At 33.2% G+C, this 25860-nt stretch overlaps 1 protein-coding gene across 1 annotated transcript; it reads left to right on the top strand.

Annotated features, from left to right (window-relative positions):
- Positions 1-6625: 6625 nt before the first annotated feature.
- LOC123541387 (thyrotropin-releasing hormone receptor-like) lies at positions 6626-25279 on the top strand. Its single transcript, XM_045326847.2, has 2 exons — positions 6626-6794; positions 20097-25279. Exons 1-2 carry the CDS (start codon positions 6756-6758, stop codon positions 21279-21281), a joined length of 1224 nt encoding a protein of 407 aa, XP_045182782.2. The 5' UTR covers positions 6626-6755; the 3' UTR covers positions 21282-25279.
- The last annotated feature ends 581 nt before the right edge of the window (positions 25280-25860 follow it).

The following is a 25860-nucleotide window of genomic DNA, read 5'->3' as shown; positions in this document are numbered from 1 at the left end:
GTCGTGTTGAGCGACCTGTGAAGTTTCCACTTTTTTCTATTTTTGCACGTGCAGACATGTAAAATCCTTGACTTTCACTTTAGTTATGTCTCAAAGATCTTCAAGAACGCTGATACTGGGCTACTTCGATCAACGTCATTTGCGCTGTTTTATTACGCTCTTAATAAAGTTTTTTTTTTGTCTCTGCTATAGTACATTCAAAAATAGGTTACTATAGTAGTCAATAACATTTCGTGAAACATTTCCAGCTTCCTTTAGGAACTGTAAATGTGCAACCATATAATTCAAAACCAACAGTTTAATTTTTATTCCAGGATTGTTCTAATCCTTTTCGTTAACATTTTTATGTTATAACTTAATTTATCGATAATGTTGCTTCTTCTCATATCTTACAATATATTACAATATCATGAAATTAAGACCGCAGTTGAAGAAAAACCTATTTGTTTTCAATTTCTAGCATAAACCTGATGTTCTTGCCACTTTTCAGGAGTGCTTTAACAGAAGACAAAACATGTGTTAACAGAGAGATTCTAACGCTCACGTTCTGTTAAATACCTTTTTAAACGAATTACGGCCTGAAAACGAATAATTCAAAAGGAAATTACATCAACGTAAAAATGCACAGACGTTCCCCCGCGTTTCATGGAAACTTAATGACGTTGAGGGATAATTTATTCGTTTATTAGTTTTTTGCGCGTTTTATGTTAGAATAGCATTTTTTGTGTTGTAACTTCTTTCGAACCACTCGGGAAACGTTTGTAGCCTCGCTCTGCCGGGCTCGTGCACCAACCAATCTCTATGTTATAACACGAATACACATGCGTTATCCCTAAATAAATGCGATATCGTGTTTTACCTTATATGTATAATAGCTGGAAATGTATTTTGAAAGACATACACGTTTCTTATGTTGAAATATATATTTCCGCTCTAAAATATTGAAGAATGATTGTCTGGTTGTGTTAAATCTCTTTGAATTGACAAAAACCCTCAAATCATTACGCCATACATGTATATCAAGAATGTGTCTGACAGTTAAATCTAGGCAATATTTAATATATTAACCCTAATTCAGCTTTGATATATTAAACATTTATCATACTTGATTTAAGGAATGTCGATTCTCTCCTTCCTCTTTTCATATGTAAATGTTAAACAATCACAGGAAATTTTCAGACATAAATAGACGCACATGCAAATGGAAAAACAGATTTTGTTAAGTGCTTATGTAAAAGTAAGTATGTTTTTTTGTCTATCGGTATGAAATATGTAAATTGCAGCGATGGAAATTTAAATTATCCTTGGAAATAGTTTTTTTACACAAATAGCAACCAGCTAACGATGTGGTTGAAAATTTTGAAATATACTTAAAGCCCACGAGTCAGATGTATGAGAATAAGGTAGATCTGCACATTTGATAAACCGGAAGTAATGACGTAACGTCATTTACCCGGATAACGCAAGAAAATGCCCTTGATTAAACTTATTAAAAAGGCAACGGGACTGTCTTGCAAAAAATAAAATATGATATTAAAACGTTTGACACTTTAAATCATTCCAAATTTTGTCTGAAAATCAGCCTGAAATGTGCGGGTCTCTTTAATCATGGGCAAATATCTCAAACATAAGCACCCGGACCTATACATATTATATCAATATAATCTAGGTAATATGTTTATTGTCGACTGCGAGGAGAATGTTTATTAACATCTACGCTGTAGAAACATTCCTATTCGCGAAAATGATATAACAATTGAATGTTTCACGTAGACTCCAATTATCATTATAAAATCTTGTCTTATGTCCATTTTTTTTTCAGATCAGTCTAGCAAAAAAATCAAGTATTTTACTTTCCAAATTTTCTAAGGATATTCTTAGGTTTAGAAAAATCAGGATTTTATCAACATTCTACATTGTATTTTTTACCTGAACGTGCAGAAATACCATAAAACCTTACAAAGGAAGCAAGCCGTGTCAAATGTTCAAAAGCTACATCAGCGACATTGATTTACATTTATTGAAACCAGTATTAATAAATGAATATTGACATTTTTGCATGAAGCGTTCCCAAGCATTTTCAACAACAATTTATTCCTATGCAAAGACTAAAGTTATTGATTATTGTTTGTTATAACGAGAAAGACAAGGCAAAGTCGACAATTCAAAATTGGACCACTTTTTAGCTTAATGTCACAGGCGTGCAATTCGTTGAGTTTTCGGGGTTACGTACACTTTTCAAAAATTTTGCAAGCAAATAAAAAATTGTTATAACAGTGAAACTTGTATATGCTGCCTCAGAATGTAAAACGAAAACATAAATGAGCCGCGCCATGAGAAAACCAACATAGTGGGTTTGCGACCAGCATGGATCCAGACCAGCATGTGCATCAGCGCAGTCTGGTCAGGATCCATGCTGTTCGCTTTCAAAGCCTGTTACAATTATAGAAACTGTTAGTGAAAAGCATGGATCCTGACCAGACTGCGCGGATGCGCAGGCTGGTCTGGATCCATGCTGGTCGCAAACCCACTATGTTGGTTTTCTCATGACACGGCTCAGATATCATTGAAAATAGTCGAGCTCTACGCTTTTGAATTCGTGTACCTTTGAAATTATCATTTGCGGACGTTTTATTGTAAACCTGTTGTGATTTGTTGTATCAGTTCATATCAAAATGTTATTTCTGTTGTTAAAATAATATCTTATAAGAATGCAATTAATTGCAATTTTTGCTTTCACGTATTTTAAAGTTAAAATAAAATTAAAATTTCAAGAACAATTGCTTTGACGTTGATGATATTATCTTCAAAACACTGGGCTAAAAACTATTGATATTCATCTGTTTTCAAAATACTTAGGAAAGGAATCTTTTACTAAAAGAAAATATCGTATGAAAACATTCCTTTTCTGTTTGAACATTTTTGCAAGCAGAAAGGGCAAAGTAGTAATTATGCATAAATATCGCATCAGTCGATCTGCAAACTATGTGATGCCATATTTGGAGACATATAGATATGATATAAATATTAAGCATATAAATGTATATAACTTATAAACAATACAAATTACGATGCCTAATAATCACATGTTATTATAAAATTTCGTTTAATTAATTAAAGTTAGGTTCGATTTTCAATTTGTCAAGCAAATTCACAAGCGATATGTCGACCAACAAGACGTGATTTGCTTACTTACATTTTTTGCAATATTGCGTAGGGCAATTACTTAACAGCCTTGCCAGTAAAGCATGTGATGTCTGTCATGTGATGATGTATTGAACTTATGCGGTTATATATTTGTTTAAAAGGTTTGTTGACTGTGACTGTAGGAATGAAAGACTGCGATAGTCTTTCACAATAAAGATTATAAGCCTTAAGACATTTTTTTTATTTTGTTTGACGTTAAATATTACTTACATTCATTCATACATAAAAAAGGCAAAGTACGTCCCTACCTGGAATGGATGGAACAATTTATTTCCGGCCGAGCCAACGACATGTGTCATATTTACCTCCCAAGCATCAAGTCTAGGCCGATACTGCTGGAAACAGTACCAATTTCAGTAAATAATCTAGCACTCATCACTAGTTGGGATATCAGCCGCGACCGGGAATCGAACAAGGACCGCTGGGGTTGTAGTCCAGCCTGCTTACCACTGCACCACCGACCCCCCTCCCCCCACCCCCACCCCCCCACAACATACATATGTATCAAGAGGATGCTACAAAATCACCATTTTTATTATATTTTTGTGTGAAACGTACTGGCAATCAGCTCAAACTGACTAACAGGTATACGGTCAATACATCAAGAAAAAAAGTCAGTATGGTACTATGCAGAAACTGGTTAACATATAGTTTTAGCTTTTACAAATAGCTTTACCATCATTTGTCTAACAATAATAGGTGATATACTTAACACTAAAACCTCTTAAGAAGGTTCATTTTAAATGTAAGACTACATTTAGATCCTTGACAAAACAAAACATCATGATAGTTATGACATGACGGTGAATGAGAGAAATCAATCAAACGATTAGTAATGTTCTATAATAAAACAATGTGTTTTAAGGTAGTTCTGCACGTTTGATAAACCGGAAGTGATGGCGTAGCGTCATTTATCTGGATAACGTAGAATGAAGCCTGGATTCGGCGTATGGAAATGAAAATCATTTTATGAATAAATTGCAATCTGTGAGTAACTTTATTTATCCCCCCGCCAAAGGCGAAGGGGATATTAGAAATGCTCTCCGTCCGTGCGTCGTCCGTCCGTCCGTCCGTGCGTCCGCAACGATCTTTGTCCGGAGCATAACTCCGAAAGTACTGGAGGGATTTTCTTCAAACTTCATACACTGATAGAACACATTGGGAGGAAGTGCAGTGTGCAAGAACAATAACTCTACCTTTCCTATTTTTTGAATTATTCCCCTTTATCATATTTTCTTAAAAAAATTTGTCCGGAGCATAACTCCAAAAGTACTAGAGGGATTTTCTTCAAACTTCATACACTGATAGAACACATTGGGAGAAAGTGCAGTGTGCAAGAACAATAACTCTACCCTACATATTTTTTGAATTATTCCCCTTTATCATATTTTCTTTAAAAAATTTGTCCGGAGCATAACTCCAAAAGTACTGGAGGGATTTTCTTCAAACTTCATACACTGATAGAACACATTAGGAGAAAGTGCAGTGTGCAAGAACAATAACTCTACCTGGTCTACTTTTTGAGTTATTCCCCTTTATCATATTTTCTTTAAAAAATTTGTCTGCAGCATATCTTTTTCATGCATGGAGGGATTTTGATATATCTTGGAACAAATGTTCACCACCACGAGGTGAAGTGTCATGCGCAAGAACCAGGTCCCTAGTTCTAAGGTCAAGGTCACACTTAGAGGTCAAAGGATACAAGAATGAAAACCTTTTGCGGAGCACTTCTTCTTCATGCATAGAGGGATTTTGATATAACTTGGCACAAATGTTTACCACCACAAGTCAGAGTGTCATGCGCAAGATCCAGGTCCCTAGGTCTAAGGTCAAGGTCACACTTAGAGGCCAAAGGTCAGATACAAGAATAACTTTGTCCGAAGCATTTCTTCTTCATGCATGGAGGGATTTTGATGTAACTTGGCACAATTATACACCATCATGAGACGAAGTGTCATGCGCAGTTCCCTTCTTTAGAATTACTTCCCTTTGTTGTTACTTTAAATAGCTTTTATTGTAACTTTTTCATTACTAGTCGTAGGAAAAAATCGAGACCACTTTTCAGTAGTACAACATGCATGCTACATCCAATTTTGAGGTGTATTTTGACCAATCTCTACCTAGTAAAGATTTTTGGGTGACTTACAATTTTTGTTTTAAACTTACTTCCATTAGTTGTTACTATAAATAACTTATATTGTAACATTTTTATAATTGACCACAGGGAAAAAACAAGACCACTTTTCTTTGGTACAACCTGGATGTTACTTTCCAATTTTAGGTATATTTTAGGACATCTCTACCTGGTAAGGAGTTTTTTTGTGGAATTAGAAAAACAAAAGACTTACAATGATTACTAAACAACCACAAAATTAAAATTCCATTTGCAAATACAGCTGCTAGAGTAAAGAAATTTGCTGTGACGGGCATATATTGTGACATTCTGGCACTCTTTTTCCCTGTTAGCTTTCCATTCCTTCTTTTTACAGTAGCCATATAGAAAAACATCATACAGCTATACTGTTCATGAAAATTAATAAACTTTAGCAGTAAACCACCTCACCACTGAAAAGTTCTTTCTTCCACATCTTTAAAACCCCTGATGTGGACCACAACTAAACGGTTTTTCAAAGCTTCTCCCAAAATGAATACTTTCAGACACTATCTTGCCAGGAACTTTAGCCTTCAATAATAATATGCCCGACGGGGGGATTGGCCAAGTCTAACATGGCTCTTGTTACAATGGCAACGATACCATCTTTCTAAAATTAAAATATGGTGTTAAAATATCTGAAACGTTAAATAATTCGAAACAATATCTTAAAAACAGCTTGAAATGTGCGAATCTCTTTAATCAAGTGCAAATATCTTAAAAACAAGCACACAGACGTATAAATTTTATTTCACCATTTTATAGGCCATATGGTAATTTACAACTGTACGAAGTTTGATTAAAATCTACGTTGTAGAAACAATTCTGTTCGTGAAAATGTTATCAAAATTGTAATTTTCCCATACATTCCCATTATGAGAACTTGCGTGAGAGGGCAAATTGTTCAAATCAGTCTAGCAAAATCAAGCACACGACCATATCTGTTTTATTTACTGGATTTTCTTAGTAAGTTTTGAAGAAAACAAACAGGGTTTAATCAAATTATCAAATTCTACATTCAATTTGTAGAACATTGTTTGATCCGAACATGCAGAACTTCCTTAAGCCCACACTTACGGGACAGTTTTGGATGAAATTTATGATTTTCGTGAAACAGGACAATGCATTATAAGCACATTGTCGAATCCGAAATATTTAAGGCTTTAATTAAAAGGCCAATTCTCATTTACATGAATCAAAGTTTATGTGTTTTCCGATAAACGCGCTGTAGCAAAAATGTATTTTTCAGATGTTCACTCACTGTACTGGTATAAGAGGGATTGTTCTGTGGCTGCTGGTATTCAATATAATGTAGATACGACATAACAAACTGACAGTTGCGTGGCATATTACAACTTTCAAAAGTGGCTCAATGTAAATAAAACAAAGTGTGATCATGGACTCAATATTTAATTCGTCGCTATTCAATGAATACGTGAGTAAACATTCGTTTTTTTTTTCTTCTTAAAAGTTACTGTAGGAAACAAAATTATGATATCTTAAGAACGAAATGTTTGGTTAAATGTACAACATAGAATCAACGTTTGATAAAAATATTATTACAACTGTATCTATTATAATTAACAAAATGAATTTATTACCATTTCATTGATATCGACATGAAATATTGTATTCTAATTTCTAACAGGGATTCGAAAGACAAACATAGAACACATAAATAAAAATTATCTATGACATTGAGAAAAAAAAAGTTTTACTTAAGTGTCTCATTTTCATCAATGCGCAAATATGATATCGTTCAAATTGGATTAAACATTTAACATTTTGCTATAAAGCTGATGTCTTTGGAATAATGGTAAATTTAAAACATTATTAGACTTACATTGATATTGCGTATAGGGCAACACACTAAATAGCTGCTCTTCTATAAAATTGACATATTTCCAATGGCTGCATCACACATGTAACTTACATTTTCCTGAATAATATATTGTCAGTGCTGAATAAAAATCAAAAGAATAGTGGGGGTCATGTTTTATGCAAGAAACATATCAGTCAAATATACAAACTGCAAAATCAGCTAAAAATGAGACCCTAAATTGCAGCGGTGGTGTATGATCTAGGTATCCATGAAAAATTCTATGATGTTATTATTTCATTATGAAAATGCTACTTACATGTTAAGCACAGATCAGTCATGTGATTTCAGCAAAAATGATGCAAAGAAAATATGGAAAATAGCTCTGCAGAGCAAATAAAACTGAGGACTATTTGCATCCGCCATTATGTAACTACTTCTTTCGCGCCATTTTTTTACCTGCTTATGTGGCTGGTGATAACTCGCTAATTGTTATGAAAATTGCAGTAAAATAGTCAAAAGGACATTCATGAATTAATAATGAAGTTTATATTTTATGACTAGGAAACAATGTATTTAATGAGTACTTGTTCATCTTGGAAACAATAAACATGACAGGTGATTACATGTATGTAAAATAAATATCATAAAATAAGTTTCTCAGACATGAAGGGTGAATTTGTTTCTTCTGCAGTTTGTAGCTAATTAACGTAGATTCAAACTTTTATAAAAGGCTTTTAAAAGTTTGCGTTAATCTTCCATATGTTTGATATTTTAATACCTAACTTGAAAATTCAAAAAAAAAAAAAACTACTTGAGAAGACATATCTATTTTTATCGTACGGTTCACTTACATAAGACAGAGTTACATAGATTTTAAACGACATTTAAAGTACGGCATCCGACCTAAAACATGCACGTTTCAGAACAGAATATTAGCATATTCCACCATTCAGTTCTAAATTATGATTTACTAGACACATTACATTTAAACGGTAATAATATGATTGACAATTGCAGTGTGCAGTTTAAAAATTGTTTTTCACGATCAATAATGTCTTACAAAAAATAACAATTTTATTGTTAAGTTACTCATGCAAACGAGGTAATGACGAACACTGCCGGGAACATTATCGCCAGAATGTCCCTCGTTCCGACGTCAGTGTCATATAGTTACCCGTGTTTCGATTAGAAACGTAAATAAAACAGCCTCCTGACCACAACGGCTCACCAAGTTTCTCATTTGCTCTCGGTCAATTATTGCAGTAGGCAGGCCATTATGACAAAAAGGTACATCACAGCTGTTAATTAACTTCTTAATGTTCTTACAATATAGCGTTTTTCTGTTTGAGTTTAGTATGTATATTTACCAACATGCAGCTGTACATACTGCTGATTATATGTGTAAGTGATACAAACGAAAAACGAGTAATTATCAACAAAACAGTTAATGGGCTTTGCATTAATGAAATTGAATATGTAAGGGATGGATGTAAGTTTAATTTGTTTCATTAATATAATTAATAATCAATTAATTATTAATGTACTGCCATCAACATCCATCAACATCCATCATCTGTCTCGTCCATTATAAACATCCTCGCCATTATTATAATCAGCCATCCTTAAAGTTTTTATTATCATCGTAATCGTTATTACTTATCTTTATGATTATCAGCCATTAGTAGTATGCATTGTCAAGTATCATTCAGTCATCATTTTTCCTATTTCTTACGTATTACCACGTATCAGCAAGAGTATGAGCAGCTTTTATTCATTTATATGAGAACTGATAAGCAATAGTATATAACGGAGGAAAATCATATTTTTCATCATTTCTTTTTGGAAATATCAGATGATATTCTATGGCTCACTGTTCAATAACTTCATATTAAAGCAGCTCAAAAATGAAGACAAAGAATGTTAAATTTATTTGTTAGATTTAAGAGCAATTAGCATGGTAAATTTCAAAACACAAAGAATTGCAATAAGCACGATATATATATTTCAGAAAAGTCGCAATTTCGGCGTTAAAATATATGCACGCATTTAAAACTGGAAAAAAAGTCCCATTTTTAAGCTGGATATTTTTCCAACTTTTTAAGTTGGAAAAAAGTCCAGCAGTTAAAATTGGGGGAAAAAAATACGATTGGGTTTTAGATTTTGTAAAACCAGTTTGAACTGCCCCAAGAGTATTATAATTAACGTTTTATATATAAAAGTGCTCATTTTATCATATTTATAACCTCCAACAATAAATCTGAATTTTTTTCTGAAAACGTACAATCGGATTTTTTCCAGCTTTTAAAATGTTTTTTTTTTGTTTATCGCTGAATTTATCTAAACCCCAAATTACAGTACAACCCAAAACTAAGTAAAATATACAGTTTATTTCTTTAATAAAAATGTTAGGTTTTCCGCCCGGAAAAAAAATCCAGTATGCCGAAATATGGGGGAAAAGTCTGGATTTTCAAAAGTCACTTAGAAAAGTAGTGAAGCTTGCCAAAATCCTGGTTTTGCAAAGATATCCTGGTGGCTGTTACATGAGTTTCACTAATCAAATGACATGTTGCGAGAATATCGGCTATTTAAGTTCAATACAATTATTACTCAAACAACACAATTTGATATATTATTTTTTAAATACAGGATATGACAAACATATAAGACATAAAGATAAACTCCTTTAATCATATAATTGAATCAGAAAGTGTTCTTTTATCAACGTTTCAGATAAGTCATCGGGTAGACGGCGCAACGTCATTTACTCTAGAATAATATCTTGTGGCCGTTATATGTGAAACATAAATGTTGCATTTTGGCACGGTGTCTCAAGCAGGCAGTGCTACTGTCGTTTTGACTATATTTTGGTTTTGGTTACTAGTATACTAGTAATTCAATAGAATAATACAATACATTTTGTAAGTAACATTTTTAAGAACTCCGTCTGATATTTGGCTAATGTTGAAAATAAAGCAATCAAAGATATGCATTTAATTTGACAATATGAATGAAAATATTAAGTAAATCTACAAGTATGAAAAGTTACATTTTAATCTACATTGTAAGACATTGTCATCAAACCTTCGATGTTCCGACAGATGCCAATTGTAAAAAAGACCGGAGGTCCAATGTTTTCATATCTATCTGTCAATGAATCAAGAACATTATCCACATTTTTATTTGCTGATTTAATTTTCTAAAAATAAAACAACAATGATATGATAAAGTTCTATATTGTATAGCAAGAGCTTTTTAAACGAACGGGACTAACATAATTGTAAATTTTACCGACTGAACAGCTTTGTAACTAAAGATAAAAGTACTACGTTCAAAAGTAAAGTTCTCAGCGCATTTTTATCATGTACTTAATGTGTTTCCAACCATTTCTATTCTGTCATAAACCATTACCCACTTCTTAAAAATTTATACTGTTAAGAATTAGAACACAATTTTGCCTTTGCATTTTAGTCTAGTGTAACAAATTAAATTGTTTTTGTTTTCATCATTTTGTATCATTCTTTACTTCAGTTTGTCATTGATTTCAATGGAAGGTTAGTAATTTCAAAATGTGTTTGTCTTTTACCCATATGATATATAAATGTATGTTATTTGGATCAAAGATATTTAGCTAGGGAAAGTATTATCTTTCTTAATATATGATATTATAAATGCTGACGAAACAAAAAGCAGAAAAGAAATGTAATGTTGTTCAGAAAGTATAAAAAATACGCAAAACTCAAAGAGAGAAATCGTTTTGTGAATTTTAATTTGTACGCATGAGTGTCTGAAACAATTCTTTATGACTCATGCCAGAGAAACAAAAACAATTAATATAAAAACGTACTTAATTATTCAAACGCGTTTGTTTTGTTTTGTTGCTATTGATTCAATGTCACACTGACACAATGATAGGCAATTTGACAATGTTCCAGCCTTAAACGGTGGAGGAAGACCCCAGGTCAGATGCCCCTCAAGGCCACATTTCATGCATCAGCAGGCACCTTCATAGAACCAAACAGCTTTCAGAAGAACGGCTTCTGTACTTGAAAATGTGAGGTTTAGAATCTTTAACTGTGAGTGAAAAATAAACTAAGTCATCGCCATTAACCAGTGAGCAAAGGAGACCCTGTCTTCAATTATATACAACATATCCGAGTAAAGCAATGTGGGTCGGTGGTCTAGTGGTAACACGCTTGACTCTCCGGGGTTCGTATCCCGGTCCAGGCACTTGAAATTTCTGAGATGCTCTTGTGTGTCTTCCAACTAACTAAAAGGCCTGAACTGGGTCTTCCCAGGAAAGAAGGCTTCGCGTGTATCGGTGTTATACACCGGGAACGTTAAAGAACCAGATTGTATTCGCAAAGAGCTAGGCTAAGAAAGCCGGTCAAGCCTGTATCTAAACAGAATTTATCTCTGTCTGTTCTTGGAGCTTTCTCTAGTCAGATCGCTCTGTGTCTGTACTAGTAGAAAATGAATTTCTCGTCCTCCATGGCTGCGTTTGCTAAATGTAAAGCGCCTTTAAACGTGTTTATTATGAAAAGGGCGCTATATAAATTAGGTATACTACTACTAATAATAATAATAATAATAACATAATCTGTACGCAAGATAGCGCACTCCACTATTCGGCGATTTGACTTTATGTCTCAATATGAGACCTCTACTTTTTAAGGAATATACACCAAGATATAAAAAGACCATACTACTCAGAGGGGTTTAAGGTCAAGTATGAAAAGGGTACTGACATTCTTTATTTTGATGGAATTAAATTATATCACAGGAAAACAGTCCAATAATCTACATGCACATTAAGTATAAAGACTTTGCTAAACTCAAATTATACTTGTATTTATATTTATTTTTTATTTATTTCATTTCATTTTATTAATTTATTTTACTTATTATTATAGCAGATAATGGTGATAAAGATACATTTTAAGTTCAAAGTCGTTATCTTATATCGTACTAAAGTTATATACTGAAAGCGAAGATTGCTAAAAACTTTAAGTATGAAAGGAGTATTATTCTGTAAAAAATACAATTAGTGTAAAAGGGATTGAAACCACACATGCAGAGGACGATTATAAAAATGTATTATTAATTTCAAGTCATTATCTTTGAAAGGACCAAAGATATGTATTTAAACGAAGCTTTCGAAAAAAAATACATAAAGATAATTCCAAGTATAAAAACTTGGTGATCTTAACCTTGGATATAATGGGTCAAGCCCCTGCAAATACTTTCTTTGCTGGGCAATGTTTACATGAAATTACAGTAAGATATATGCAACAGTAACAAAGATATGACAGAAAAACAAAGGTTGCCGAAAATTTTAACCTTAAAAATAACCTAAGTACAATACCTTGTTGACCTTGACCTTGGGTATAATAGACACAGTCCCTGTACCTACTTTGTTTGTATGCTGGACAATGTTTATGTGAACTTACAGTAAGATATAGGCAACAGAAACAAGGATATGACAGAAAAACTAAGGTTACCAAAAACCTTTTACCTTAAAATTAACCCAAGTATAACATCTTGGTGACCTTGACATTGGGTATAATGGAACCAGTCCTTGCACGTGCTTTGTTTTATGCTGGACAATGTTTATGTGAACTAACAGTAAGATATAAGCAATAGTAACAAAGTAATGCAAGAAAAACAAAGGTTGCCGAAAAATTTTAATCTTAAAAATATAAGAATAATTCAAGTATTGGTGACCTTAACCTTGAGTATAATAAGCCGAGCCTCTGCACGTATTTTGTTTGTATGTAGGACGATGTTTGCTTGGACTAACAGTAAGATGTAAGCAATAGTAACAAATATATGACAGAAAAGCAAAGGTTGCCGAAAAACTTAAACCTTAAAAATAACCTATGTTTAACACCTTGGTGACTTTGACCTTGAGTATAATGGGGCCAGCCCCTGCACATACCTTGTTTGGATACTGAAAAATGTTAATGTGAAGTTACATTAAGATATAAGCAATAGTAACAAAGAAAAACAAATGTTGCCAAAACACTTTAACCAATAAAGCTCACGCCGAAGTCGACGGCGGGGCGAGTAGAATAGCATCACTATTCTCCGAATAATGGAGCTAATTATGATAAATGAATTACATCTTGGTTGTGATTATTCTATAAACTTACATCGCGAATGTTTTCAAAATTCAGTAATGCGTTTAGATATCCTTGTCAATTTACCTAGCGAATCTGTACTTTCTAAGGCGTATACCATACTTTACCATTTTGAAACCATTCCACTATTCTACAAGTTTCTTGTTCATATGACATAACCGTATAACGGGTTAAGTCTGCGGGATTTTATTTCTGCTAAATCTGCACATTTAAACTATTAGCAGAATTTTTTGACACAGAAATAAACTTTGATATTTTGCTTAATTTAATGATGGTTATATTTATCTCACGCAGTCAAGTTATTCACACCGTATCGATTGTGGTTGATTGCTTTTGTTATTGTATTAATCTATTGTCCACGAATGAATGGTTACCGTTTTGGACGTGTAATGTTTACAAGGACTCTAGGTTTATGAAAAGTGAAACAAACTAATGAATGTGTGTTGTAACTGTTGTAACTGAATGAACTGTGAACGGACTATGTACTAGATTTTGCATATATATATATATATATATATATATATATATATATATATATATATATATATATATATATATATATATATATATATATATATTTGTAAATGAATCGTAAATTTTTCTACCAGCAGTGTTACATTTTATGAAAATGCCTTTCTTAATGAATTACCGGTACAAGACCTACAGTATTTATTTTTAACTCTGATTTTTTATCATGCACGGTAATGAAAAGAAATCAGTTTTAAACGTAAATCAGCTGAGCCATCTTCACTCTCCTAGATCCCGGCCTAGATAATGCCACCAAGACATACCTGACTAGAACGATATACATTTGAGTCGTTATCAATTCCTGCTTTTCTCGAAGGTCGCAGTAATAAAAAACGCAGAAATAAACTAGATCCATTTTAGGACAAACCCGCAGAATATTTTGCCCGCAGAATTAACCCGCTATACGGTACTATATTTTGTCTTTCTATTGTCAATTAACGAACTGGATTGCTGCCGTTTATGGCATGCGGGTCGTCTTCTTTACTTAATGCCTCAGGAAGCTAAACTGTTACATTTTTCATATCAATTATTCTTACTTAACTGTGCATTTGGACGTTCGTGCATAACGGGAAATAGCCGTTGACTGTAGGAATCATGTAGGAATACAATTATAGGGTCTCAGTTTATTTAAATGGCATATGGACGACCGTACGCGGAAATAGTTCAATCGTATATGATAAATAGTGTGTATCAAACAACACTAATTATTGTTTTCCGATCCCCTTCAGGCCTTATGGTACGACATTAGTTAATTACTTCCGCCTCTTTGCAATTTGTATATTGCAGTAAGTGTATTGACTTTGTTAGGGAGCTGTCTAAGGTTAACCAGCTTTCCTTCACAATAATCAAATACAAGACAAACACTAGATAACAACGCTGGTAAAAACAATATGTGGTAATGTTACAGTAGGCAACATAATGTCTTCTGGCACTCCTGTCGGAAATTACTTTATTATTCAACATTCGTGAAAATTGACAATAACATTGTTTACAAATGACTGTTGTAATACGCCAGCTACTTTTTTGTAGCCAAAAACACAATGTTAAGATATCAGATATCTAGTTAATATCCTTGGCAAAGGCAATGTTTGGAAATGTTGAAGGTGGCAACGTGAAGCTTATAGGTACTCTCGGGAAAAATTGTTTGCTGAATAAGTATGGAAACTGTCAATTGCGTGTTCTGTAAATGTATGTCATGGTCAAATACGGTATCTTTTATGAAGGAAAACATAAAATGTTGTTGTAAACATTTTAGTAATATCATTGGAATTAACAATATGACTTCTAATACTCCTATGAGAAATAGCTATTTCCGACACAATAATTAACGTTCTTTGTAAACGATGCTCATCATGCAAGATGTCAGCATCATTTTGCTTTGACCTTGACAGAAATATTTTCTTATTAACTTTAACTATTGTGTGTAATGATTGCTTTGAACCATACTCATATGTGGAAAACCAAAACAGAAATAGATAAGAAAGAAATAGATTGTTAATATTTTAAAATTTATTTTTAGAAATGACAAAGCCATTTTACTTTGTGTTTCTAAAATCATTTAATTTAGAACAGTGAGCAGGAAATAGATAAAACTCATCTTAAAATATATGTGAATAACAATTATTCTATTGTTTTTTATATTTCAAACAAAATATAAAAAGAACAACATCACTACCGTATTTTAAACAGCTCCTCACATGCAAAACGTTTCTTTTCGTACAACCGTGATGTCGTAAAACATTAGGCAGAAAGTACCGGTTATTAACCATATCTGACCTAATACGGCATTGCAAAGTCATTTTATTGTTTTCATATGTTATTTATCACCTTCTGGAAATATTTAGGGAATATAGAACACAATTTTCGTAACAAACAAACGTTTATGCGCTGGGGTATCAGTTGCTGATTAAAGGTGCTTATGCCGCGCTTATTTATGTCACGTAGTTCTAAACTAGCTACAATCATAGCAATATCTCGTCTTTCACGCTTTGTAATAATGATATTGTAGGTACTGTGAATTAATGTTTTGACAGGTGAAATAAACAACAATATTAATTTGAATACCTCGACTTGCAGAAATCATTCCCGAGATGTCCTCAATGTTTGCATACATCTGTGTATATTCTGATAAAACATGCCAATTGCAGCGGAGTTCCTGATATGCTTTCTGCTGTAACAACTTAGCATTAGTTTATTTTTTCTGGTTTTAAATTGTTAAATATATGTAGATATCAGTATATGTCTATACAGTTATTCTGCCACAGAAATATTTGAAATTATGAATTTTTATGAAAACGAAAAAACTACTTTTAATTATTTCTGTTGTTAACTAAGAAAAACATGTATTTTATTAATGCGCACAATCCGCATCAACATGAACAGTAGCTGAAAATATTTAAAAACAGCTGAAAGAAAGAATATGTGGACTGGAAGGCACTTTGTTCTTTGAACTGTTCTAGTATGAAATCGCCTCGGCAATGTCACAATGATAATGGAAGAACACAATTTCGCCACGAAGCAGCCACATTTAAAGAGCGCAGCTCTTTAAAGCAAATACCTACAATAGTGCATATATAATCTGTTGTATAAATAATGGATATAAAAATATATGACAAGTACAGAAAATACTTGAATGCAGCGACGCATCGTCTTGAAAGGATAAGTGGCGAAATGCACTGTAAGAAATTCTAATCGATCTAATGTACATAATTCCTCACCCGTAATCCCCCTCCGTGTTCTAAAGTTAAAGGGCAGTGAAAGCAAAATTATTCCTACATGTACTAATCTAAGGAACATAAACGCTTCTAAATTTTTGTTTTGTAATTAAATAAAAATGTAGGAAACTGTTTTTTAGTCAGTCTAATGACTTTCGATATCAAGTTTATTAGCACAGATCACCAGTTTGCCCCGAGAAAAATGTATGCCTATAACTGAAATCAGATCATTCTCTGTATTACGGTTCATGTCAAGCTTTAGAAAGACAAAGGCCTCTAGTTACACAATCTAACATTGTGCCCTCTTTCGATACATTCTCATTGAGTCTTGACAGGGGTATGCGATGAGACACATAAAACTGTTGCCTTTGTCACTAATGTGGAAGAAATGTTGCCTCTTTCCATCTTCTGTGATTGTAAGTCCCTAAGGGAGCCTAATTTTCTCCTGAAAAAAAAAGATAATTAGAGAACATCTGTTACCATTTATTACCATTTATCCTAATAGACATGTTTTATTAAAGAAGTAAATGACGTTTTCTCAGTATGCTATTTCGGGATTGTCCGGTTTTTATTGAAATCTATGTCAAGTCCTTGGAATGGAAAATACCCTAATCACTTTATACGAAACTTCGAGTCGCTATCTTGTACTCGCTTTGGTCTTTCTCAGAGAAAAATGCAGACAATTTGATTTGTGCAGATGATTTTGTTTTCGCATGTGGTTTACAAATTTGAACTGTATGAATTATTAGAGTGATAAAAGACCAGGTTGGCCTTTTTGCTGAAACTAGAAGCAATATATCAAAAACATATTATTAAACTATATCTGGTAAGGTTTCTTGTGGTTTCGGCAAGATTAGTAACAATATTACAACGGTATTGTATGCAAAAAAAAAAAAAACAACCCAAAACATTATTGCTTATTGATAAGAGATTGCAAAATGATGGATATTCTAATATAAAATGATGTATTTCAAACGTCTGGCGTTGTTGACATTCTTTCCTTTGATCTACGAATTTCATTAAAATCAAACTAGAATAACATTATCGTTTTAAGCATGCACACCCGAGCTCCGTTCTCGTGTGAACCACTATTAAAATAAACATGAATAATATCTAAGTATGAGCTTTGTAATGGCTTAATAATATAACACTTTTCCGTTAGTTTGAAAGACCTATTCGCTTTGTGTTTCTTTGCGTATTAAACTATAACAATTCACCGTTACAAATTTGTAGAGGATGCGGCACTTTTCAATAAGACTTGTTACATTGAGCATTTAAAACCGTTCATATTACTAACCCTCCTTGCTGTATGAGGCCTTCTTTTTTGAAGTTTCGTTGAAAAAGCAACCAAAACCAAGTTAGAATTCAAGATTATGGTATACAGTTGAGGAAGAAACATTTACGCGTAAAAACATAGGAGCATTTTCTATTCCAAAATATAGTTAATGTTTTTACTCCTACAATCTATTCAAAGAAGAGATTGTTTTCTCATTAGTGAAGATAAGAAAGTATACGTGTGATGCACTAAGTAATAATGGCTTATTTTGGCCGCAAATGAAATGGACGAGTAATGCAAACTTTCAATCTTTCCAAATTTTCGTCATGTGATTGAATAATCTGCCGTATATTCTTATGCATTTTAGTCGCAATGTTGATCAGTGGTATACTGAGTCTATTAACAATCAAGCGGACTTCTAATCCCAGGCAACACATACCATTAAACTTTTGCGACTTGATAGCAAAAAAGAAATTTGCAGAAAAAGAAATATTATTATGTAAACAACAACACCAGCAAACTTAACTTGCTCTTCCTTACAATGAACGTTTGATCCTTACATCAAGAGAACAAATTTTGAAAAAGATATAACATTGGACGTTTGGCACCATTTTCCTATCTAGCGAGTTATACTGCAATAAGTGCCGAGACAAGTGCCGCCTGTTCCACTCTACAGCTAGTCCTGTCTCTGTTTATTTCTTAATTACAAATTTTAAGTAGCTGTATCAATTATATGAATCGATGGAAAAGTGTGCCGAGCTGCACAGAGAGGCTCTAAGGAACCATTTGAAAAAAACATAATTACAGTAATGCCTTTCTGGTTTGATATGACTTTATGAGTTTGGTCGATATCTAGATTCTAGAATATTAGTCAGCATATATTGTAATTTGATTACGTTTATTTTCCTATACAGTACAGTTTAGATACTACAAGGTGTTTTTAATACAGTATTAGTCTCTTTTAACGACACATGTCTGAAAAGACGTTCGACATTCTGTAATACAACACATTTATATGGTTCCAATATCTTCCTTATATATTCTTTGTTATCTCCAGCGAAGGCAAAAAGATATTATGTTGGTATTGTTCGTCCGACTGTTCGTCCATTCGTCCGTACTTGCGTTCGTACGTCCGTCCGTCCGTCCGAAATTGTAAATGCTTATATTTTAAGTATTTTACCTAGAATCACCAAACCTCACATAATTATTAACTATCACACGGCCTTTGCTTATAGATATTATTCCTTTTGACCCAGTAAAAACGGACTTTGTCCCCTTGATTTGTTTGAAAAAAAAGAGAAAAGAAAATGACAATGCTAATGTTTGAAGTATTTCAGCTATAATCGCAAAACCTCGGCAGCACAAGACATTTGCTCACATATTTATTACCCTCCCCCCCCTCCCACCAACCAATGACGACCTATTAGAAGCAGAGTTTTCCTTTTCTTTGGTAAGATAACTGAAAACGCGTGTATTTACGACAAGGATTGTGATAACTGAAAATGTGCGAAAAAGTAATTATTGACATGATTGAAAAACAAAACTGCAGAAATGATTAGTCCGATTATTGTTTAAAGAGCACGTTAACAAATAACTGTTTACTTATATTCTCTCTTTTATGCCTCAACGGATAACTTCTGTTGCTGACACATTTACCTGTTACTTTTGATGTCACAAGAGATGAGGTTGACTGTACAAGATGTCAAAATAGATGAATGATCAAATAATCTGCAAGTCTGCTTTACAATCTGAGATTCTTGCAATGAATATAAATCATATGAAATGTAAAATGGGCAAAATTAACCCGTTTGTCGTGTAAAAAATAAAATCCTCTTGGATATTGAATCGAACTGCGAATTTCCCGGAGGAAACTTTTGTTCCAATTTATTTTTCACTGAGAAACGGAAGTTCGGATGCTATATCGAGTTAACTATGATACGTGCATTGAAAATTGTCTTTAACTAGTCATTCAATCTATACTTTTTTGGCAAGAAAAAATATAACGTGTATAACTTATGAGAATAATATATGAAATGCACATAGCCTTTAAGCATTCAAATATGGAAAAGCAACAACAATGCATTTCACCATTCATTACAGGAAACAAAAGAGTTTTAAGTTGGCTTGTACTCTAGTTATATAACCCCTTCTGCTACAAATACTGAAAGTCGTATACGAGCACACGAACAGTAAGAAATAATCCTTTTATTTGCATTGTATATATATGTCGTTTTACAACTGTATTATGTTTTCGTTTCAGTTTGGAATTATGAAGCGTCCGTGTTTACAAGGGAATCTGTTTTCCGGAGTTGATAATTTCAACGGTTCCAATACGTCATCGACAACTAACTGCAGTAACAATATATTTGACGACTTCTCAGACTTGCATTTACCGGACCAATTCGAGTACGAGAAGCCAGCAGTATTCGTGTTTGGGCTTAATTTATTTGCCTACCTTACGCCAGTAATACTTATTGTTGGCCTTATTGGGAACAGTCTGTCGGCAGCTGTGTTTTCATCAAAGAACATGAGGAAAATGTCAGCAAGTACTTATCTCTCGGCTTTATCAGCCGCAGACATTTGTACGCTCGTGTTTTATGTGTTTATTGAGTGGTTACGGAGAGGGTTAGTGCATATCAATCCCGATGTAAAGTCAATTTTAATTATTTTGGACAGAAATGGACCGTGTCAAGTCTTGTTGTACTTGTCATATATTTCTCGAGTCATGTCAACCTGGATCATTGTCATGTTCACCATCGAACGATTTACGGGAGTGTGCTATCCACTTAAATCTTTCAAAGGAAAATCCAAAAAGATAATAATTGGAATGCTGATAGTGTCATGTTTCCTGGTGTTATATAAACCTATTCTTAGTGGCGAGTACACAAAAAGAGGACTTACCGCTTGCAGTTCGAATCCTGAGTACAGCTTTGTATCGTTTGCGCTTGATTCTGTGTTTGCTGTTCTTATAACGATTGTTCCTTTTATTATCATTACTGTCCTAAATGCACTGATTATGAGAACATTGTACTTGCGAAACCATCGTCACAGTGACTTGTTTGCGGAGGATACCAAAATCCGGCTAGAGTTCACACTTATACTCTTAGCAATTTCCTTCTTTTTCATAGCATTCAATTTGCCATATTCTGCGATTTGGTTCAGGAATTTCTTGTCCTCACAATTTGTCCACAATCATTCCTATATCTTTGATAAAGGCGATATAGACTATTGGAACGGCATTCTTAATATCACTAGAACTGTGTTTTATTTGAATTACTGTGTGAATTTCTTTCTATACAGTATCACTGGGGCATATTTCCGGAACGAATTGGCACATATGTTGCATTTGAGGAAACGAACACATCGAGTATATAAATCTCATATACGCAGCAGCAGATTTGGAAGTTCGAATCATTCTGGGACAGTTGCAACATATATAGCTTAACATTTTCATTTACACTAATTAAGGGCATATGAAACTTTCCGAACAAATCCGAATGCATACATTTTACGATCTCTGCTCAGTTTTAAGAGTCACAAAGAACAGACGAATATTTTGTTTCCATTCAACGAGCAAATAACATTTATAATGATACAGAGGTGTAGATATTGATTTTTCCCTGAGATATAGTCAGATTAAATTATTTTGCAAGACATTACATGACAATAAAGTAACTTTGCTTTTGTTATGATTTATGACGTCTTACAACGAAGGAAGAAAATTCTACTGGTTTATTTCATGACTTACTGATTACTTAGTTTTATCATAATAATATGATTGCAAATGCAGAAGAATTTTACCTTTATGAATAAAAATTGACATACACATTTTAAAATAAGACGTGTGTATCTTTGAACATTGTAGGATGTCACAGAAACTTATAGTAACCAAAGGCGTTGTAAGAGTAAGTATCACGTATGTATAACATACTGCAGGTCTAAAGGTCTGATTAAGGTGATAAGCGTTAACTGAAAATCGATTACGCCCGCACTCATTTTTAAAATTGAATGTTTGCGGTCATTATTTGAACAGGACATGACAGATACTTGTTCTTTAATCATAACAATTTCGCGAAGAAAATATATAGCATATTTCTGCATGTTCGAAATAAGACTTTTCCGCAGTTAAAGAATACAGAAAATTCCCTAAACTTTTGAGATTCAACTATTGATTAAAATGATAACCATATGTGTTGAATGTATCAAAACCACTTTAATGAAAAATCTCCAAAACAATTGATAATGTAAGACTGTGGCATTTTATGCTTGCTTTGAAAAGAACGCATGTTCTATGCATGAACATTTACTTCTCGACAAAAAATTAAAGAATGGATATAATGAGAAGCATAGAGTAAAAAAATAACAGACTCAAAAGGGTTTTGTCGAGGAAATGCTAGGGACATGAATTCTGCTTCACATTAATTTATCTCTCATCAAACCGAGTCTGTTATTTTTCAGTTATCTTCTATTATTACCATTTGACAGTCCCATCTTATGGAAAATGCGTTTCGTCTGACCTAAAGTGGAGAGACATTTTCAAAACAATATTACTTTCACGACTATTTAATAAGCAAGTAATTTCTCATAAAGCATTCACGTTTTCACCAATAACATTGTTTTTTTTTTTCAAATCATAATATTAAGTTGCAAATACATAAAAAGGGGTTTTATCCTATCGTATTTGGTGTTAGAAATGCCGCCTATCTCTGCAGGAACTGCATTTGTACATTGTTAATACTTCAACACCTATGTAATACTGATAAGAACTATTTTGCCGAACCGCACTAGTTATTGCATACGTTGATGTCATCACATTCATTTACATTCTTTAGGTGATATAAGCCTATAGGAATTGTGATCGCGTATTCGCACTGCCACAATTGATTCAACTCTTAATATGCCGTCACGTGTGATATTCTACATGAATCAATTAACTGAATGTTGTTTATATAAGTACACGTAGGCAAACAAATCAGTCTGACTAAAGTACATCTTAAACTACGCTACGCTTAGGCTCTGAAGACGTGTTATTGATAGCCTCGTTCTGACTACCTTTCCGCTAGCCAATCAGAGCCTTGCTGTCAACATTTTGTAAGGCAAAGTAGAAGTTTAAAAAATCTATATTTAGCCTGGGTTCTTCATATTTCATATTTTTCATATTTACTATTCTTATGACGACCACATCGCGACTACGCCCTCGTGGTTTGAGAAAAAGTACGAACTTGGACACGTAAGGTTGCAGACAGCCGGATAGCTCAGTCGGTAGAGCACTCGCCCTGTAAGCGTGGGGTCCCGGGTTCGAGCCCTGGACTGACTGCACATTTTTCGCACCCTTTGACATTCGACGCTAATTAGATGGCTCAGCCAAATACTTGTTGAAACAAGTCGTCTGATTGGTTCAAATAAAAATAGATTCGTGAAAATAAAGATAGCTATTTCGGAAATCAAAATATACAGAAAGATGAATGTAAATTGGTCATCCCCAGTTCTTCGTTTAGAAAACCAACACAGCACAAGTACTTTAGTAAGATTGGCAAACAAATCAAATAAGTATCGTGAACATTTATTGTACAAAGACTTTTAACATTTCAGAATTTCGAAAAAAACTAAATTGATTGCTGTAGCTTTTATTAAAACTTGTTTCAGGAAACATACTTCTGTTGTTATTTATAACATTTTTATATAAACATGTATCAATTTGTTAAGATATATACAGTTTCAGCAAAACCTATAAACATGTTGTGTCTGTTGCTTAAAACAAAAATAAGAATAAGTTATATTTTTGCAGCATTATATAATTTCCCAGATCTACTCGGTGACAGATGATTTACTACTCACCAGCAATGGGTACTAAGTGATTAACCAACTTTGATGACAGTAGCGTGTTATATTCACGGAGTATAAGAGTGCGACTACACTTCATTACCGACGCAATCTACAAGATATAAATCATTATTTCCAGATTGCATTGGGCCAATTCGTTTCATTTTTGCGGCGCACGCCGTTTCGCCGCAGGCATTCTTTTGGGTTCCCAGGCAATGCCCGGGTCTATCCGGCAAACGCAGATGTGCGCCGGTCTTCCGAGATAGGCAAAGTAGCATAATTAAATAATTATCATACATTTTCGCGATATAAAATCGGAGAAACATTTGTAAATTTCGGTTAATAACAGTAAAGGTAGAACATACTACAATATGTTTCTAGCTTATTTTGAAAAGGCCTCAATAGAAATCATAATAAATTGAAAATTTATAATTTTTTTATTTGTAGCTCACGTGACCGGTATACGCCGAAGCGTTCGTTTATCAATAAATCGGCGAAAATTATCTTTCTGCTGCTCATGTGACCGGCATGTCCCGGATTATTTGAAACGAATTGGCCCATTGATAACGGCATGCAAACAATGATAAATATAAAGTAAAACTAATGGGTAGAAATATCAGCACTTCTTACAAGACAGAACGAAACTGCTTTTGAGTTTAAACCGACTAAATGTTTACAAACTCTCACATGAATTATTTGTCAAAAGACATGATAGATGATATGTCCAAATACAGAACATGGCAAATAATGAACATTTAAAACATGGCGTGTAAACTAACACCCGAATCTCTAAACGTATAGATAGATGTACGTTTAGTGAAAAAGTTCATTTAATTAAGATGATCATTTTAGCACGAACTTTATAATGTTCAGGAATTTCATAAGGTATATATGGGGCCTTTTGGATGCCTCACATTTGGTTAACTCTCGTGAATAGACTCAGTCACACTAAGTCTGCTATGAACTTAGCTTAGTTGCGTCCTAGGTTCATAAGGTTCTTACAGATTTCATTGATTTTTTTTCCTTTTGTAAAAAATCACTTATCTTTAAAATAATAAAATAACATTATTCTTATAAATTCAGTCAGTCTTTACAAGATAATAGAATAAAAGAATTCATGATTGTACAAATTAGTAAGAAGAATATCCATGCAATGAAATACAGGTGGAAAATGGTTAAATCCCAAATATTTAAAATCAAGTGGAAACTTATGAATATATAGCATATTCAAAAATCCACGAAATTTAAAAACGATTGCTATCGGCTAAACAATTTTAGACCCAAACAAATATTATCTTAATACCCTATTATTTCTAGTCGGATTCTGAATTTATAAAGCTTATTTCGTTAGTAAATACCGAGAACGTAACTATAATGTTGTTGATATGTTTAAATTTGAATACGGAATTATTTTAAAGTACTTTGCTAACAAGAGAGTAAACAATATTTCACATTTTGAATTTCAGGAATATGCAGAAGAATGAATGAATACATTGTGATACCATGCTTTTAAAGATAAACCAAATATATGTTTATTTGTGCCATGTTATTTGTTTGTATATAATTATTTTGTTTTGTAAAAAAATTGATTAGATGAAAATAAAATAAAATGAAATGAAATCAATGTTCGTGTAGATTAAATGCTCGATGTTATAATCTATATATATTGCGAAATACCAAAAAGAGTCATTATTGTATATTTTGGTGTTCAGATATGTCTACCGCGGCAAACCGTTCTCCTTTCATATTTATATCCAATTTGCGACAAGATAATTCTGGTTAATAACTGGACTTGTTTTGATTTGGGAGTAGCACAGTTAGCGGTAATTCGTGAGAAACTTAATTAGCGAATATTTTTAGATAACACTGTTAATGGTCACATGCGTGAAACAGAGCTAGCTAGAAAATATTTGCTAGAAGCACAGTTAGAGGACATTTGTGAGTAGCACAGATAGCGGATATTTGAGAGTGGCACATCGGATATTTGTGAGTAAGCGGATATAAGCAGAAAGAACAGAACAACGAGTAAAAGCAAACCTGTATACGAATGAAAAAAAGTTAGCAGCTTTTTCATTGACCAACTTCAAACTGAGGTTCATAAGACATTGGTTTCTAAATAGTGTAACCATTGTCTTTATATCACATTAATCTAGGACCTAATTTCAGGTAAAATATCATCATCCTGGATTGTCGTATATTGA

The sequence above is a fragment of the Mercenaria mercenaria genome, chromosome 16 (genome assembly GCF_021730395.1).
Source record: "Mercenaria mercenaria strain notata chromosome 16, MADL_Memer_1, whole genome shotgun sequence".
In the NCBI taxonomy this organism is placed as follows: Eukaryota; Metazoa; Mollusca; class Bivalvia; order Venerida; family Veneridae; genus Mercenaria; species Mercenaria mercenaria.
Note: the sequence above shows the minus strand (reverse complement) of the source record. Positions and strands in the feature narration are given on the sequence as shown.

Coding starts and splice junctions, on each gene's coding strand:
- LOC123541387 (XM_045326847.2), top strand. CDS start 6,756: ATGGACTCAATATTTAATTCGTCGCTATTCAATGAATAC. Junction 6,795..20,096: donor CGTCGCTATTCAATGAATAC/GTGAGTAAACAT, acceptor TTTTCGTTTCAG/TTTGGAATTATGAAGCGTCC.